At 33.4% G+C, this 18945-nt stretch overlaps 1 protein-coding gene across 3 annotated transcripts in view; it reads right to left on the bottom strand.

Moving 5' to 3' along the window:
• Positions 1-18945, bottom strand: part of LOC105202260 (DNA ligase 3) — a 96862-nt gene that overhangs the window by 30811 nt on the left and 47106 nt on the right. For 2 of the 3 annotated variants that reach the window (XM_011170680.3, XM_011170681.3), the window contains 18 exons: positions 18435-18831; positions 17630-17914; positions 15584-15822; positions 15053-15132; positions 14603-14680; positions 14346-14514; positions 13401-13556; positions 12557-12688; positions 12237-12316; positions 12041-12128; positions 11878-11955; positions 11457-11580; positions 10782-10852; positions 10559-10705; positions 8992-9621; positions 6231-6322; positions 4403-4502; positions 112-1863 (listed from right to left, as the gene is read on the bottom strand). In XM_011170680.3, coding sequence (XP_011168982.2) covers positions 1717-1863; positions 4403-4502; positions 6231-6322; positions 8992-9621; positions 10559-10705; positions 10782-10852; positions 11457-11580; positions 11878-11955; positions 12041-12128; positions 12237-12316; positions 12557-12688; positions 13401-13556; positions 14346-14514; positions 14603-14680; positions 15053-15132; positions 15584-15822; positions 17630-17914; positions 18435-18771 — 3033 coding nt within the window. In that variant the 5' untranslated portion in view covers positions 18772-18831 and the 3' untranslated portion in view covers positions 112-1716. Of the gene's footprint in view, positions 1-111; positions 1864-4402; positions 4503-6230; positions 6323-8991; positions 9622-10558; positions 10706-10781; positions 10853-11456; positions 11581-11877; positions 11956-12040; positions 12129-12236; positions 12317-12556; positions 12689-13400; positions 13557-14345; positions 14515-14602; positions 14681-15052; positions 15133-15583; positions 15823-17629; positions 17915-18434; positions 18832-18945 lie in introns of those variants that run through there. The other variant, XM_039456682.1, reaches the window with a different exon arrangement.

Raw genomic sequence — 18945 nt, 5'->3', positions numbered from 1 at the left:
AAATTACAACAACGAGCGGACGTGACGGAAACGCAGAGGGATTGTACAATCGCAGGATACATATCAGAGGATAACCGCGGACGACCACGTGCCAAGTCTGATTCTTCTTTCGTGCTGTAAACCTACCGGCCAACCAATTGTATCGCTATATCACGCGACATTACACATACACATACATATATTAATATACAATATAGAAATATATACTATGTTTAATTAATGCGTAATCTCATTTGTCTGTTATCAATGTGTCTCGCCTGTACACATCGCAGAGTTCTATGATTAAACTATTGTAATTGGCCCCACGATCGCGTAAAATGTTTCTCACCCCTATCCGTCGATTGATTTCGCAATGATCGTCTGAAACACGAAGCGCCGACGATGTTACAATTTAATTCACCGCGACACTACTTGTTTGCAGTCCCCGGGTTTAATCGTCGAGATGCCACTTAGCGAATTGGATCCACTTGTAATTCGCTTAATCGTACACAGAGCGGAAACATACTTCGTCAATTGTTCACAAATTTTTTGTGTTAATTCTTGATAAGATTATCCCAATTATTTTATCCCTCAAAAAGTCAGAAGCGACTCGTTCGCCGCGCGAATGAGTATGTGACGATCATTTATTATTCGTCTGTATTCTTACGTAGTATATACAACACACGTATGTTTTATATACGTTTCGTCTTCATAAAAGTGTGTAGAAATTTATTTGAAATAGGAGGAAAAAATTAAAAGGATAAACCAGAAAGTAATTTCATTGTCGTCCAAAGACATCCTGTTTTCTTTTGCCTTATGCTTTTATTTTTTATTCTCCTCAAAAAACTTATATCGTGCTTTATTACATTTTTAAATATTTTCTCAACATTTACAAATTTAATTAAAAATATTTATGACGCAAACACGTTTTTCATATATAAATTGAGTGTGCTTCGTACATGCCCGATAAATGTATGCAGAAATTTATTTGAAATAGAAAAGAAATATTAAAAAAATAAACCAAAAAAGTAATTTTATTTTTTATTATCAATTAAAAACATTCTTCTTGGTTTTTATCTTTTTTTTCGTTTAAAAATTTTTCTATTATGCTCAGTTATATATTTAAATATATTCTTAACATTTACAAACTTTATTAAAAATATTCATGATTCAAGCATGCTTTTTTTGTAAATAGTGTTTTATATATAAATTTTGCATATGCTTTATCTTCATAAATACATGCAAACATTTACTTGAAATAAGAAAGAAATATTAGACAGATAAACCAAGAAGTAGTTTTATAGTCGATCAAGAACATTCCTTTTTTCTTTGCTTATGTTTTTATTTTTTACTTTCATTACTCTGTTATATTTTTTTTTATATTTTCTTGACATTTACAAATTTTATCAAAGACATTTGCGAAGCAAGTTGTACATAAATTACGTATTTTGCACATACCTAATATTTATAAAGATATGTAAAAATATTTACTTAAAGTATGGAGAAAAAATTAGAAGAGTAAGAAGAAAATTTATCAGACTCTTCTCTCCTTTACCTTCTACTTTTTGTTTTCACCAAACAAACATTTACGTTTTGTATTGTTATAGAGTAGTTACAAACTAAATATATTCGAATATAAATATTATAAATTTAAATATTTTCCCAACATTTACAAATTTTATCAAAAACACGTGCATTGTGTTATTTATATAAATCGTGGGATGCATACCTGCTGCGTTATCGATGCGTGCATGGGCAGTTGCAGTAATCGCCAGCCAGCTGGACCGCATGCCAGATTTCGTCCTGCCGCCTCGATCGCGTCGCCGTTTCCTCCAGCCAGGACACATTCACGTGCCTGACGGTCCGCGGATATTCCGCATAGTCCTTGTAAAAGAAAAAAAATTCACGTTTTACAATCGTGTCTTACGCGGATATTATCGGAAAGTTCGTTTCGCCTTCTCCCTTTACCGGTGTAAGAACCAAAGTAAAAAGTGGAACTTTATCGAACAAATTTAATCGCGTAATACCTCGATTATAGAAATACTCCTTTCTCTCTGTTCCACATTCTTTTCCGAGTACATCCAATGTCTTTGAGAATTATTTATCCGCGTTGCGCGAGATACGTTTTAAAAGTATTTAATAAAATATGATATATGTTACAATAAGTAATATAAATAACAATATAAATTTATTATTTATAGTATTATTATGATTATATACATAGCTAATATATATAATATTAATAATTATATACACAATACATTGCAGTATGTTATTAATTATAGGATATACTATTTTTAATATTCTTAATTTAATAAAACAACACTTTTTAAGTTGTTTATCAAATTTCGCGAGCCGAGAAAATCGTCCATTTTCGCGGCTTTCGCGTCGTAAATTTATTAAACGAGTAAAGAACGAATAAATCCGATAAGTGCTGATGACGCAAGCACCGTATGAATTGTATCAAGGTGTGTGCTAGGATTCGATATAAAAAAAGGGGGACACAAAGTGAGAGAAGAAAAAGTCCGTCGGCATTCATCGACGACGCGAGTCATCGTGACGCGAAAAATCCTCATAACATCACGTTCTGCTTGCCACATGTAAATATGTGTTTCCCTGGTTGACTTCTCCGGTTACGCCGGAGTAATTAACGGCGGAAAATGAACGGTAATCGACGCTGACGCGATTAATCGGACCCGGGTGGTGGCTTCGCGAGCTACCCCGAGGAGAGGAAAGTGCTGAACGTCGGAGATGGCGGTAATGGCCGCGGCATTAACCGCGATTAATCCGGTTATGAGCCCCTTACCACTCACCATCCCATTCCGTTCGCGTCGTACGATCGCGCGTCGTTAAATTTCCGCGTTGCCCGCGTCGACGGATCACCCCGCGATTTTTCAACGATAAAAGCGGAAAGGCCAGCTCCCGGCGGCCGTTAGCGGATCTGCGGGGGTGTTATCGCTGACCGAAGGGACGAATGGAAAAAATGGAGCCCTCGGTGAAAATACTTCACGACGTTCGAAGAGGAAGAGATTTTACTCAAATTATAAATGAATTTATATGCAATTATGTAATATATAGCAATATATGGTATATAATATAAATAAATTAATATTGATATTAATTTATAAAGTAATATAAATATATAATATAATAATATATTGTTGTGTATTATTTGCAAGATAGCTTCTGTAACTCAATCGTTTAGAATATCTCTGTTGTTTTACAGAATATTTCTCAAAACATTAAGAAAATTATTTTAAAAAAATCACAAACTGTTTATATTGTATTTGAAAGTGGTAGAAAAAATTTGGCAACGATTTTCTATCTGAATAAAAAAGTATTTCAATAAGAAGTAGACATGTGATCTAATAAAAATATAATTAATAATAAAATAAGAAATAAAAAACATCTGAATTTTTTTATTTAAGTACTTTACACATTCCAGACAATTTATAAAAGTTTCGTTGCGATGCAGAGATCATTCTATAAAGTAAACAAAATTTATTTATTTACAAGATAATTAAACAGTCAATCGCGATAAAACTGTGTATAAATAATCTTGAATATTTAAAGAACTTACACAAAAAATTATAATGTCGTAAAAAATTATTGAATTTTTAATAACAAATAAAGTAAATAAATTATAAAAATGTGTAATTAAATAAAACTTATTCGTACAACTTTCATACATATATAAATTCATTTGAAGTTTCAGTATTAAACAAATTTCCAAATTTTAATTACTTTGCAAAGATTATATGTTCTGTACATCCTTAATGATATGAAAAAAATATCAAAACAAAAACTCGTTCGTTTCGAAAGGTTTCAAATATTATGAGAGACAGCATTTATTTCAAGCTTATTATTTCACGAGATTTCGAGATCATTAATATTTTTTTAAACGTTTCACACTCACGTTCTTTAAACGTAGTAATGTAGTTATAAAAAAAACAAAGAAAACGTTTAAACATGAATCTTTTTCATACGTTTAAGGTGATTTTAAAGCCAACATATTCTACAGTTGAATCGGTTTTCTTTTTATGAATTATATCGCTATATAAATATAAAAAAAAAAGTAATGTCCCATTAAAAAATGTTGACTTTCACTGAATGCTCGAGTTACAGGAAGCACTTCCTGTACATTTTAAAATTTATCCGCCGCGTAGACGTGCTATTTATCCAAACGAGAAGTATGATGTATATTCGTGCCTCAACTCAAATATTTCCAGATTTACGCACGAGACACAGGAGTGTTCGAGTAAGATACCTTCTGGAGTTTACCCAACAGATTTTTCTCGGGAAATCGTCCTCCAAATTGAATTTCTTACTCGTCCCAAGTCGGTCCTTCCCTCGCGCAATCGCGTATCACGATCTCACGGGGGGGACACGTGTGCATTATGCCGCTTAACTAGTTCAAACTCACCCCGAGGACGGCCGAGGACGGAATTTCCGTGCGCGTGTGGATGACGTGGGTCGCCGTCGAGTCGTGTCCGTTCACCGGCGTTACTATCGTGGCGCCGAGTCTAACGTTTCAGCGTTGTCAAGGAAGATCATAGTTCACAGGTGTAGTCACACTCGGCTCTGAACTAGCTCCCCCGAAGAAGGAAGGAGAAAGAGGATGGAAAGAACGAAGATGTGTCGTACGAACGAGAAAAATTGACCTGGGACATACGCCGTGAACACATCGCTCTGGGAACAAAGATCCTCTACGTGAGCCAGCGTGACGTCTCTGGCTATTGTAACCCATCGAGAGTCTGATTTATGTACACTGCAATAAGTACTGTCGAGCACCGTCGAGTGTTCTGTGTCTCTCTCGATGATTTGTAAATTGTATCCCTCATGTAACTTACAACGTAACACGTTGCAGACACCTCGATTATTGTAATTGATATATAATTAAATTTAACACGTAATGTAAAATGTGTTGGACAAAAATATGGAGATTCTCTAAAAAAGAATTTAAAAAAACTTTTATTTTTATAAAAATTCGCTGCAAAGTTTAGTGAGTATACATTATTTTATGGTTCATTAACGGCATATTATAATACTATTCAACTTTCTAACTTTCCTAATAGGAAAAAGATAAATATAATATATATCGACTTTTGGAATAAGTATACGCTTTTTTTATAAATAATGTACTTAAATAACTCCCACTTGTACATTTATATACATGTAGTTGATTTTCAATGCTGCTAACTTTTGAGATGCTAAAATTGTACTCAAATGGCAAAGAATTTCCAAAAATTAGAAAATTAATTAGAGATAAAATTAAAATTAATTATGAGCTAAGAAATTTCATTTTTGTAATTAATAATTATTTTAAAATAAAGATTTGAAAAATAATGTTTAGTTCTTTTACTATGCTCTATTTTTGATTCGGGCCTTATTAAAAATACAAATATTTAATGAGAACTAATGTCAAAGTTAGAAAAATTTTTTTTGTTTATTTACAAATGTTTTGTATAAAAGATGATTTTATTTTTGCGAGTGATTGAAATAAATATTCTATTCTCTTGGTTTATTCCAATATCTCTGTAAATAAACAAAAATTGATAGATACAGACTCTGTGTAACGAATATAAATGATTCAAAACACAGTTTGACCCATAAGAGTCGACACAAGGTGTTTGTGTGCACATAAAATTTATTAATAAATTATACATGTTGATAAAAGACGTACATTAAACGTCTAATGTACGCTTTTTACCAACATGTTTAATTACTAATAAATTTTATGTGCACACAAACACCTCGTGCCGACTCTCATAAGTCAAACTTCGTTTTGAATCATTTATATCTGTAAACAGAGTTTACGAAATATGAAATAAGTTAGGTAAGTCTTATTTGGCTCAAGTACCTTATACGATTTTATAATGTACGATGATATATTTTTTTTAAAAGAAAAATACGACTCGAGACACCCTCATTGCGAATGCATAGATAGTGAACGCGTGTTACAAGTCCCGATAATGCAACTTTCCCGTTAGTACGAGGCTGACATTGCGTTACTTCGAAAATCGATCAGAGGATCCAGGGAGAGAAAGAGAGAGAGAGAAAGAGTGAGGATGGGAGGAAAAACGGGGGGCGGTAAAAGTTTATGAAATTATCGGGGGCGAGCGTGGCCATCATAAAATCATCGAGCTTTTATGAAATCGCGAATGTAATGCAAGTGTAAAGATAACGTGATTACAGCGAACATAATGGCGTGCGAATTATCATTATCAAAATAACGACGAAAGAAAGGATACGTTTTAAGCAATCGTCGTACGTTCTTTCTTCTGCTCGAATCGAAACCAGGTGCGAGACTCGCTCGCACATCTTGCAGCACGTTGTTGAATTTCTGAAAGAAAATTTATGATGGAAAAAGCGAGCAAAATATCGTGTAACTAAAAGAAAAAATATACAAAGATTAAATAGTTTAAAGAAAGAAGAAAAGAAGATAAAGTGCAGCGAGCAAATTCATATAAAAAAAAATAAAAACAGTTTATATAAAAAATCAATATAAATATGTGTATATGTGGCAAAAATATAAAAAAATATAAAATTCCTTATAATATTGCAATATATAATAGTATGTGTAATAATTATTGTTACGTTATATTTTTATAATTATATAACGGTATATAATAATTATATAAATTTAATGTGCAAAATAATATGTGCAATCGAGTGTGCAACAATCATAAAGTTCAAATGAATAGACTATTCAAGTGAAATATTGTACTGCACGCAAGGTTAAAAGTAAATGCGAGTGCGACGAAATTACAGTACATGCGCCTGGCTAGGTAAGTGACAGTTACGCTAGATAACTTCCAAGAAGATAAATGGAGGAGACCGACACGCAGAAGAGTCACAGAAGTGGCTTGATGTTTCAGCATCGTGAAATACAGATAGCGAATTGCGAACAGCGGGAACAAGGTTTGTACGCGAAAGAGATTGACGATAAGGAATCTTTTATCTTTCGTTGGTGATGACAAATTAGGAGGAAAAAGAGACGTATTTATCATTGTCCCCTAACAGCATAAAAGAATATATAAAAAGAAAAATCTGACGATAAAGTCATCCGTTTCAATAAAAAAAAAAAGAAAAAAAATGCAAGTAATCGTCATGTGTGAGATAAGACCATCTAACAAGAAAATCAAGACGATCATGCTCTTTTCGCTTCTTTGAACAGATAACTTCTTCCTCGCAGGAGGAACATTTCAAACGGCCGAAGCGAAACATTTTGTCGCGAATGTAATATCGCATTCATAAAGGGACTTCGCGATCTGCGGTTCTCATCGATTTCCTTTGCCTTTTCACAAGCTAATGAAATTCGACTATATTATTTAACAGCTGTTTCCCCCTCTCCTTAATTATTAGCATCTGATTTCTACGTTACACCTAGAGAAAAGTTATGTTTAAATTGATGAAATCGTTTCTTAAATTCAGTTCTTTTGTTGTAGTGAAAATAAATCAAATAATTTTTTGCTTTCATTATCTTTAAAATCAAATAATATTAACTTTTTTTTTAAGCAAATAGATTATTTGTTCAAAGAATTTGTTTAATTTGAACAAATAATTTTTTAATTCAAATAAAGTACTGACAAAAATGTAGACAAGAAATAATGTAGTTGTTCTGGTTTTTAAAATATACTTCTTTCATTTAAAAAGATTTGTCTTATGCAACCAAACTATTTCTATAATTTCTTCAATTATAATAAAAGAAACAACGAAAAAATTTCTTCAAATCAAAGAAACTTTTCTTTAGCCTTGCAGCAATGCACACATTTCTTTGCTTCAAACAAATACTTTTTACTCGAAGAAACTTTTCTCTGGGTGTAATTAATAGCAAAAAGAAAGGTAAAACACTGCATATAATAATTTTTCGCAAATTTTTCAGTCCTTAATACATGTCAAGATCATCGAAATCGATGAGGTCGGTCCTAAGATGCAGTTTTACCAAGAAAGATGTGTTCCTTCTTCAAATATCACGGAAAAATTTCAGCGAGGATGCCGGGAAAGAGCGCACCGGACAGCGTTAATGCATCCGCGCAACAGGAAACTATATGTATAGCATAAATAAATAAACGGTTTTCGAGGACAAACATACGCAGAGAATAGAATAAACAGAGCGCAAGTTAGCGATAGATGATGACTAATGTTATTCGGGCGCAGGATCAAATTAATTGAGTAAATACGAATCAAAAAACAACAAGAGGACAGGTAGTGTATGTCTTCTTTTCTATATAAAACGACCTACATAATTATCTAGGTTAAAAAAATGGCTCTTTATTTTATCTTTATACACATTATTAAAATGTATATTATGCCCATCTTTATCTCAGATAAAAGAAGCGTTATTTCTTTCAAATTATCTAAATTAATGTGAACAACGAGTCAAAAATATTGCCCTTAGCTTCAATCTCTAAATTGCTATTTGTGTTAACGAAAAAATTATTTTTAAATAATAACAACAAATTGCAAAAATCAGAAAATTGCAGCGCAAAACTATAAGTGGTTTAAAAACTTTTACAGGAACTTTGTCAGAAATTATAATGTGAGTTATATATTCCCTCAATATTTTTCAACTTTAATTTTTATTTACTTTAACTAAATTAAAAGAGTAACTTTCTTTGTCAAATCAAAAATTATTTAAAAAATTTTCGTTTCTAGGAAATGAATTTTTGAAAAATAAAAATAAAAATATATGATTTTATATCCTAAATTGTTTTGCTCAACGGTTTTGCATCGTCTTAAAATTATCTGGACAAAATAATGTACATTTTATCTTTTATCCAGAAAATTCACAATTTAATCAAATACATATAATTTATCTTAATTTTATTTAGAATTTTAAATTATCCAAGTGCAACATCGAGATGCAATAAACGTTTACTAACCGAGATTCGCAAAGTCGTCAGGAAAGAAACGTAGGAAATTGGAAAGATTTTGCGGTCATACAGAAATTATCTCGATCGAGATAATTTCTTCTAGAAAAGCTAAAAGAAAAGAAGTGGTATCACTTACGGCATCCTCAATATCCGAATCGGAGGTATTCGCGTCGAACGAGGACTCGAAAGATCTCTCCGTCCCGCCAGCGAGACGATCTTCCCCTTGCCGTTCGCTTCCCGAATCCGCTCTTCCCTCCTTCTTGAATCTTGTCGACGAAGGAGCCTCCGTTTCCCTCTTAATTTCGCGCTTTACCTTCGATCTCTTTTTCTCCGATCGGATTTTGTCGGGCGAGGTTTCGTCGCTTTCATCCTCCTTTCGTTTCTTTCGGCCTTCTGTTGGAAGCGACCCTTTGACTTCTTTCTTGATGTCCATCGGCTCCTCCTTCACCTTGTAACTCGTCGATGGCTCGTCCCACGAGTTGATTCTTGCTATTTTGGTCTTCCTTGGCGACGTGCTTGCAGAATCGGACAGCTTCTTCCTCGGGACGTCCTCGGCATCCCCCAACGTGCCGAGTAGGTGATCAAAATTGACGGACTCGGGCTTCCTTCGGAAGAGAGTGCGCAGCTCATCCAGGTTGGTGGCCGTCGACCAGTCCTTGTCGTCGCGGATCCGTGTGACGCGCGGAAACCGGATGCTGATACCCTCCGCGGTGTGCACCCCTTGGTTCGTGAACTCGGCGCCCGTTATCTCCCACACCGGCTGCTTCTGTTTGTCCCGCCATCGAAATAACGATTAACGGTTGTAGCGCATTAATGTGGCGGAGCCATATTAATTTTGTGTTATGGGGAGTCCATAGTTCACGTCCTCGAAAATGAGAATTGAATGATCCGAACGAGATGAGAATAGCGGGATATTAATGATTATATTGATTAATCGACTAAACACAGAATCGGAAAGAAATTAAGTAACGTTCAGAGAAAAAAATAAAATGTCTTAAATCCTTGCACTGAAAAAAAGAACATTTCTTATTTTGAGAATATCGTTGTTTTAATTCAAAATGTTAAATGTTGAAATGAGCGTTATAATCAGCGTTAAATTTGCTTACATAAAGAATTTTATATAGTTTGATTTAAAAAATAATATTTTCATCATTCAATAATAATTTTCATAAATTGAAAGGAAAAAATATTAGATAAAAAAAATATCTTTTAAAACCAAAAATTAGAAGTTTTTAATACTATTATTATCAAATTAATCAAATTGTGCTTTTTAGATGACTATTTTAATATGTACTAAAATACAAATTTTATAAATATTCTGCTAAAATTTAAAAGTATCAAATTCTTAAAAAAAGATTAAATTATACGTAAACAAAATTATTATTTTTATTATCATATGTAAACAAGAATTTTTTTATATATAACAATTGTGTGTTTTATAAAGCATATTAGTTTTAATTTAATATCAATACTGTTTTTTTTTCCCCATGAAGACTGGAATGTAAGTATAGTACACAGAATTTCAATTAAATCGTGTCTATCTGGCGAGAACTCACACGCAACATCGACTCTGGATTATAAGATACTTTAAAAGAAACTTGGAAATTAGATATCGAAAAGTTTAACGTACGATTGCTTATGGTTGACGTAAAAAATGAAATTGAAGTTGAAGTGTTAATCGACGGATTGACGCGTTGGATTACCTTGGGATCCCTCGCCACAAAATCCGGCACCATGGGTTTCTTGGCGTGCAACCAGCTCGGTAGCTTCTCCGGGTCTTTGCCGATCTTCACCATGTCGAGTTGATCCTGAAGCACCGCCAGAGTGGCATCGTCATGCCCCGTGTGTACCTACGACGACAAGCGTGATCTCCAATCTCTCTCTGACTCGAGCTGACATGTAAGATTCATTAAACATTTTATTTACTTTGGTAACGGTTAACCACTTGTCGCGCTTCTGGTCGTAGCAGCCCATTAGGAAGACTGACAACATGCCGCCTGTGAAATCAATTTAAGAAAAAAAAAGCAAATCATCTAAGTGTCGAGAACGTTTCGACGTCGAGTCAGTGTGAATAATCGGTTATTTCTCTACAAAGTAAAAAAAAACAATTCCCAAGTAGCACAGACGATTATTATAAGTTCAGAAAAAATTCTTTTTTTTAATTCTTTATAATCTGTTGAATAATATAAAAAAAATTCTTCCTTTCGTATTTAAAAAAAAGAAGCTCAGAATTCTCTTTAAATTCTTAAGAGTGTTTTCAGAACAGAAACGAGATAAAAAAAAATTTATTTCATAATTCAGGGGAAAAGAATTCTTTTTGAAAAGAATTTTCTTTGTTATCTGGGTTGAAATAAGTATCGATTTAAAAATGTAATTTTAATTTAACTTACTCTTTAACTTTTTCCTATTAAAAAAAAACTATAAAAGAATAAAAAGTAAATTAAATCGCAAGGTTCAATATTAAGTCTATTTAATCGCGACAATAAGGATTATTCGATGTCTTTAAATAATTAAAATTATCCAATAGAAATTATCCCACGATAATTTTCGGTGTACAAATCTATGTTGGAAATTTTTCGCGATAAGGCGATTGATACGGACCTTTGTTGCCCGTGCCGTACCATGCACCAAGCACAACGAGATCTGCGCTATCAGCCATCGCACCGCCGCACAGATAGTCCTTTTTTACCTTCAACCAGTGCCTCTTGCCCGGCTCGTATTTGCTCTGAAAGTGCGAAAATTTCAAGACAGATTAAAATCCAAATGCCTGACGATTCACGAAGAGAAGCTTCGCGAGAACGGCGCAAAGATCTTCAAAAATTTAAAACCGACTTTATCATCGAAAATTGTAGACACAGAAAACAAGAGAAACACTATACACTTGTATAAATAATTTTGATATAATAAATAATTGTGTCTAAAATTATGTAATTGATTACATCGACAGTGTTATCGAAAGAATATAATGCCAAAATCTCTACAAAACAGAAAAGACTACGCATCTACAAGAATCGATACGTACATCGATGTCTTTCAGAACCAAACCCTCGAGACCCAATTTCAACACGTGGATAATCCTTTCCGCTAATTCCCGCGGCTCCTGAAACCAGAATCCGCGATTCATAATCCACGTTGTAAATTAATAGCAATTAGCGCTCTATATTTTATAAATTTTATTTCCTCACATGCACTTCGTGAACTTCCGACAACATTATTCTATTCGGTATCTCGGTCATCCTATCCTTCAAGATGTTCCTGCGCTCCAGCATAGATCTAAACAACGAGAGGGAGAGAGAAAAAAAATTGAACGTAGTCATCAAAAGAATTTATAATTATTTATAAGGTTCTGCTGTATACTTTTTGTAGAAACTCAATATTTACTTGTTTATCAGTATCTCGCCGTTGTAATATAAACAATCGAAGACGAAAAGGCACACATTGGCGTTTTTGAATTCTTCTTTCTAAAAGCAAACTCGATCACGTATGTTAAAATGTCTTACTTATTACTATTATTATTATTATTTAAAATATCATTAAAAATTATTGCAACACAATATTATTGTAAATTCCGTATTTAATTCAAAGATTCATTAATAAATTATTAAATGATATAAATACAAAACTGTTGCATTTATAAATCGTCAGAAAGATAGAACAAAGAGAAGGTACATATTTGTGACAAGAGAAGCGAAACTTCTTACTTTGTGAATTCCTAAAGTGCCGAACGGCAAAGGTTGCCCGGTCTCATTGTCGACCATGAGAATCTCAGAATCGAGAATTAAATCGTCACCATCGGGAAACGCTCGCCCTATGTAATCCTTAAATAAATTCACCTGCAAAAGTAGATTGCTCATCGTCCGCTCTTAAACCCGAAAATTCTTTCGTCGTATTTTGTCACCGCACGTTTCAGATTTCATTATTTTTTTGATCATCGCGTAAAAAATATCAAATAAGTTTTATCTGACACTCTTCCAAAAAAACTAGCTTAAAAATAATAACGTAAATTGTAGTCAATCGTTTAAAATAATTGCTGCACGTCACATTGTTTAGAACAATTTATCTTTGCATTTGTTTCGTAATAAATTAGGTGTAAAATCCATTTTTCTTTTTTTTCTCTCTTAAAAATATTTAATAAGAAAATAATATAAAGTCCCTTTCATTTATTTCTTTAAAGTACATTTTCTACCACAATTTAAAGAATAGTGAGCTCAGACCACTTTTTAGTGAAAAACAAATGTTTTACAAATGTATTAAAATTGCCGAAATTTAAAAAAACCCAAAAATCTTTTTTAATCAAATTTCTTTAAAAAAAAACGTGTAATTTACAAGATTCATCAATAATCTTTGCGCTTCGCAAAGTGCCATTTTTGCAATATCATTTCGAAAAAAAAATCAAATCCTAAAGATCGTTAGTATTATTCTTTTCTGTTTTTTCTTCCATTTCTTCTTATATTTATATAACATCGCGTGCAGCTTTTAAATTACATTAAAATAATATTAATTTTAAAATGGTTTACGCATTTCCACGAATATTATCATCTCTACCTTGTGCGGCAAAACCGGCTTGAGGGATCTGCTAAAGTATCGGAACTCGTTTTCGTTTTTGTGCACTTGCACGCGCTCGCCGTCGTACTTGACTTCCGACAACATCCCATTTGGACACTTCCGCATCGCCATTTCCACGGAGGTGCATGCTTCTGCCTTTATTAAATTAATTAATTATCTATCCGGCTGATTAGTCAATTATGGCTAGTAATTAACTAATAACAAATAATTAATAACAGTGTATGATTAATTAGCTTTTCCAATGTAGAATTTGCATATTAATGTGTAATGTAATTATAAAGTATTTCGTTAATATTGTATCTAAAGATGACTTAATTATTAAAATAAATGTCTTTCTCTCTCTCTTGTGATGATAATGACAAATGAGTTAATAAACGATCTAATGTGTGTATTTACTCAACTCCTAAATAACACAAAAAAAAAGAATGGTTTTGCTGAAGTTCCTATAAATTTATCCTGATACAAATCAAAAAATAATTTTATTAAATCATCAATAATTATGTAAGATGTTCAAGCATGATGAATAATACCGCAAAAAGAATTGGATATTCTGGTATAATCAATTTGAGCGCCGTACATAATTATTTTGATGGTCTAATAAAATTCTTTTTAGATCTAACTAAATTTTTAGGTACTTCAGCTTAGTAATTTTGTTTTCACGTATAAATAATTTGTGTGTATAAAAATAATTAATATTATATTTTAATTATATATCAAGTGTACGCTGAGAAAAAAATTAACTTGACTACATTTTTCAACTTGATGAAATTTCTTCAGTTTTAGTAATTATGTACTTAAGTTAAATATACAAATGATCGAACTAGAATAATTGAATCAAATTAAAAAGTTTAGTTAAAATGATAAAATAATAAATTATTATATTAAAAGATTAGAGATCATTGTCGTGAATTTATTTCTATATACCAGCATTGGTAAAACGGGTGTCATCAGCGAAAGGGCCACTTTATTCCGACTTAAAGGTAAGCCCGAGGTGCAAGGCTTTTCCTGATCCGGCAGGAAACGTCGCACCACCGTTTCCAGATCTCGGGACATCTGGAAGGCCTTGTACGCGTCCGGGTGGACCGCCTCGAGACTGAATTTATAATGTAAATATGTTTATTTTAATTATTGAGTATATTGATTCACTAATAAAAAAAAAAACCATGAGTACGCGCACTCACATGTGTTTCGGTCCAGAGTTAATCCTTAGATCGTGTTTGATCAGACGTATGATCATCTTCAGATCGTTGGCGGTGCATCTAAAATTTTTATTGAACGTTCGTAACGGTTTCAAATAAATATAAAAAAAAAACAGCGTTTACCGTTCAGTTGCAAACATCGTTCACATACTTTGTAAAAACATTTGTAATGCAATAAATAAAATTTTTAAGAAAAAAATAAAAAAGTAATATTAATGTGAATGCAATAAACTACCAAACACTAGTTAAAATTTACGGCAATAATAAAATATTATCGCTTGTTTTATATCCCGTTAATATCCCAAATGGAACATTCGGAGCAGCGTGACTTAATCACAGCACGTTCGTATATTTATTTCACTGATAAATAATTCGAGATCACTTCGCATGCAGCAGACATATTTTTAGAACGTTAACGATCAACGAACTTACTTATTTAGGATTGATCGAAAATGCTGGATCTGTTCCTCCTCTTTGGTCAGACGCGACAAGTTTTCCAAAAAGAGATCGACCTATCGGATAAAGCGCATTAAAACAATCACGAGACTTTGATGAATCATTCAGTGCACGTTTGCATTATTTTTCTAATAAATTATGTATCGACTTAAAATAGTTTTATTATTATATCTTTAACCCCACAATTAGCTATTTAATTTTGATTACACTGATTATAATTAAATATCCTATTTAATTAATCACATTTAAAATAAAAGTTTTAATGCATTATATTAAACCTATAACGCTCTTAATTCAATTTTTTTTAATGACTAAATTTTTCCATCAAGAGAAAAACCGAAAAATTAAATTAAAAGAATTGAATGAATTGTCTAATTAAAATTGATCAGAATCTAATTACAGATTTTAAATTGCGACAATTTGTTCAGTTATCTAATTCTCCAATTTTTCACCGTCTACCGTGACCGTCTATTGGTTCTCAAAATTCATAAAATTATTATAACTTACGTCTTGGATCGTTAATACGCTCGCGGCGCAAGGCGACACGGCAACGCTACTTTCAAAGAACACGCTGATCGTCTCTGCCACGTCGCCCTGCTCCAGATGTTCCAGCATCTCGTCCTCATCCTGGACCAATAATCGCGCGAACAACTTTATCAGCTGTTTGCTCTGCAAGTTGTAAATTCTCTTCACGGCGCCGGGCAGCAACAGTTTACACCAGAGCACGATGTCACTCTTAAAACCGTCTATAGAAACAAAAAGAAAAATAACCGATCTGCCTCGGTGAAACGCATACTTCCTCTGTTTTTGGCCAACCTTCGGCTGGCAGCAATCGGTCGTAAAAATTAAAAAAAAAGGGAATGCATAAATATCATTGTTATCATTTTTTCTCAAAATTAGTGTCCTACCATGAAATATAATATGTCGGATACTGTGACACATTGCAATCAGAAGGCGTGACAATCACGACCGCGTAGGCGCCACCGAGTCAATCAATCGGCACCCGCGAACCGACGATACCCATCATTATTTTGCCGATCGCAATTATCGGCTCCGAAACGCATTATCGTATCGTTCTACGTGATACGGGAACCGCTCTTTTTTCACCCTCGCACTTTTTTCTCTCTCTTTCCCTCCCCCTACGACTCCTCTCTCTTTCTTGCGTTTTTTTTACCTTTACAATTGTAATTTAGATCGATAAAAATCACGATTTTTTTTCAATAACTTTTTTTTCATATTTAATCGTTGGTATTCTTTTTGGAACACATCTGTTCTCTCTTCTTGTCGTTCTTTGTCTAGAAATATAATACAAAATATTGACAAATTCTTTATTTGCGCATTTAATATTATTTCAAGAAAAAAAAATCGCGCAAAAATTCTGTTTATTCGCTATATATTATATTTAATTACGACAGGTCCATCGCATCAGCGATGAAGCATAAATTCTTCAGAAATCTTCCTCTGTAGAAAGATTCATATTAAACGTGAGAACAACAAGGTAAATCGTTAGTAAACACCTTCCTATTTCGATACACCCTCGTGAAAATATCATAAGAACTCTGATTCATAATCCAGGTAGCAAGCTGACGTTATTTGTCGTTAAAATGTCGTCAAAAACGTTAACAAAAATTTTAACGTCAAAATGATGACAATGTCAGCCTGCTACTTGAGAAAACACTTATATTTCGGATAAGGATATATCCACTCTCCTCTGTATATTAAGAAAAAAACACAATGGGTAGCAATGGGAACGGATCTCCTCTCGCAATCGCGAGAGAGACAAATCGACCGCAATTTTGTAAAAGACGATTGAATTGTTACCTCGTCTCTGATCAATCTCGCCACGCACTATCAATTGACAATATATTATTTACCTATCAATTCTTGAACAAATGTTTTCGTATTGTACAAGAATATTCGTGGCATAATCGAAAAAAGAGCAAGGAGTTTCTCGCGGGCAACTATATAAGTTGAGAACTAAAATAAAATCTATAATCTAAAATCCATAAATTCAGAACATTTATAATCTAAAATATTTTTAAAAATCTTCTAATATTTTTAATCTTCAAAGCATTGACAAAACTGCAACTCGCCCAAAATGAATTTAGTCTAAATAAACATAGTTCAATTTTTAATAGTGAATCATCCATTTTGGACAATGTAATAATTTTCTTAGTAAGTATAATGAGATAATATCAATATATAAATTAAGTAACAGGATCACTGCACTCAGTCAATAAACAAATAAAAAAACTTAACATTAATTGCATTTTCATATAAAAAATGATATTTTAATTAAATATGTGCGAAAATTGGATCTAAAGAATATCAATTTATTTGCAATTTATTATTTTAAAGTCTCATTATTTCAATATTTTTCTTAAACAGTCATTTACTGACTGACAGTTTGGCTGGTGCAATGATCCTGCATACAGTTTCCCTCTCGTTAAAAACATTCGAAAAGATTTCTTTTATTAAACAGTCGTTCGTTCATTCGTTTACGCGAGATACATATATGTTCTTGATGAATTAGAAACAAGAAACTTTACTTACCTCCCAGCGATCCCTTCGTGAACATCTTCTTAATAACCGCAGTCTTGTCGGTGTAGGCGTCGACGTCGGCGACGTTGCTGCACACGCGTCGGAATTCGCGAAAGGAATCATCCTTCGATGGGACTTTGCTTTGCCCCTCTTTATCTTTCCCCTTATTTTTTTCTTTAACATCCGCCACAATCTTTTTCTGCTCCGGAGCCTTCTTGGGTGTTTTCCCCGAGGAATTACCAGAAGAGGGAGCCGCTTTACGTGACGTTGGAGCCTTCTTCGAAGCTTTGCCCGGCGCTAGAAGAAAACATTAAAGGCTATTCAATTTATTATGTACTACGAAGTGATGTTAATAACTCTACTTAAATTATTTTTGTATGAAGAAGTGCGCGGCCAAGCCAACTGCTTTCATTTATAATTATAATTCACAAGCCATATAAAATATAGCCTGTGAATTATAATTATAATTAATTTAAGCAGTCAAATGATTAACAAAACTTCAGATAACGTTCTTTAGCTAATTTTATCTATCTACCGTAATAAAATCCTAATCCAATGTCACAAGAGATAAAAAACAACGTGATGCTGAGAATTGGGGAACTGCAATAAATAATAATCTCCCTCGATCTTTTTGTTGTAAAAAAATTAAATTTCAAATCCAGAAGATTTGTTTCAAAAAGATAATTAGATAATAGACGATTCTAAAAATGTTTCTTTTTTCAGCTAAAATATTCGGAAAGAAAAAATATTCGAAAATGAATATTTTTTCGCGAATATAAATCGAAGAAGACACTTGCTCTCAATATAAGATAATTACAAGATTTCTCGAATGCCTCCAGCTTGTCCAGAATGATCTTTTTGTCGTCGTCGGACAATTGCTCCCAACCCTTCACGTCCTCCGCGGGATCGTCGATCCTCTTGGTGCTGGCGCGTTGTTTCGCGAACGCTTCAAACATGCAAGTGACGTGGTGCCAGGCCGGCATCAACTTGCCGTCCGAGAAGAAGCTCGCCACGTACTTCCCGATCCGTATCTCGTCCTTTTCGAGCGGACATTTGCACCTCTTGCATTTCGCGCGGCCGGTTTTCGCGCGCTCCACGACGAATGGTTTCTCCTCCTCCTCCTGCTGCTGCTGCTGATCCTCGTCACTCGACATGACGTTCGACGTGTCTGTTGTGGATTAGGCGAACTTAGGAACTAACAGGCGGATCTATTCCTGAATGAAAAAAAAAAGTAAAGCCTGGTTATAAATAAAAGCATATAAGTTAACTTTTGTCGAAACTGGTAAGGTTCAACATTAGAATTTTATTGCTTTTGTTCCCACGTAGCA

Source organism: Solenopsis invicta, chromosome 13, assembly GCF_016802725.1.
Source record: "Solenopsis invicta isolate M01_SB chromosome 13, UNIL_Sinv_3.0, whole genome shotgun sequence".
Taxonomy (NCBI): Eukaryota; Metazoa; Arthropoda; class Insecta; order Hymenoptera; family Formicidae; genus Solenopsis; species Solenopsis invicta.
Note: the sequence above shows the minus strand (reverse complement) of the source record. Positions and strands in the feature narration are given on the sequence as shown.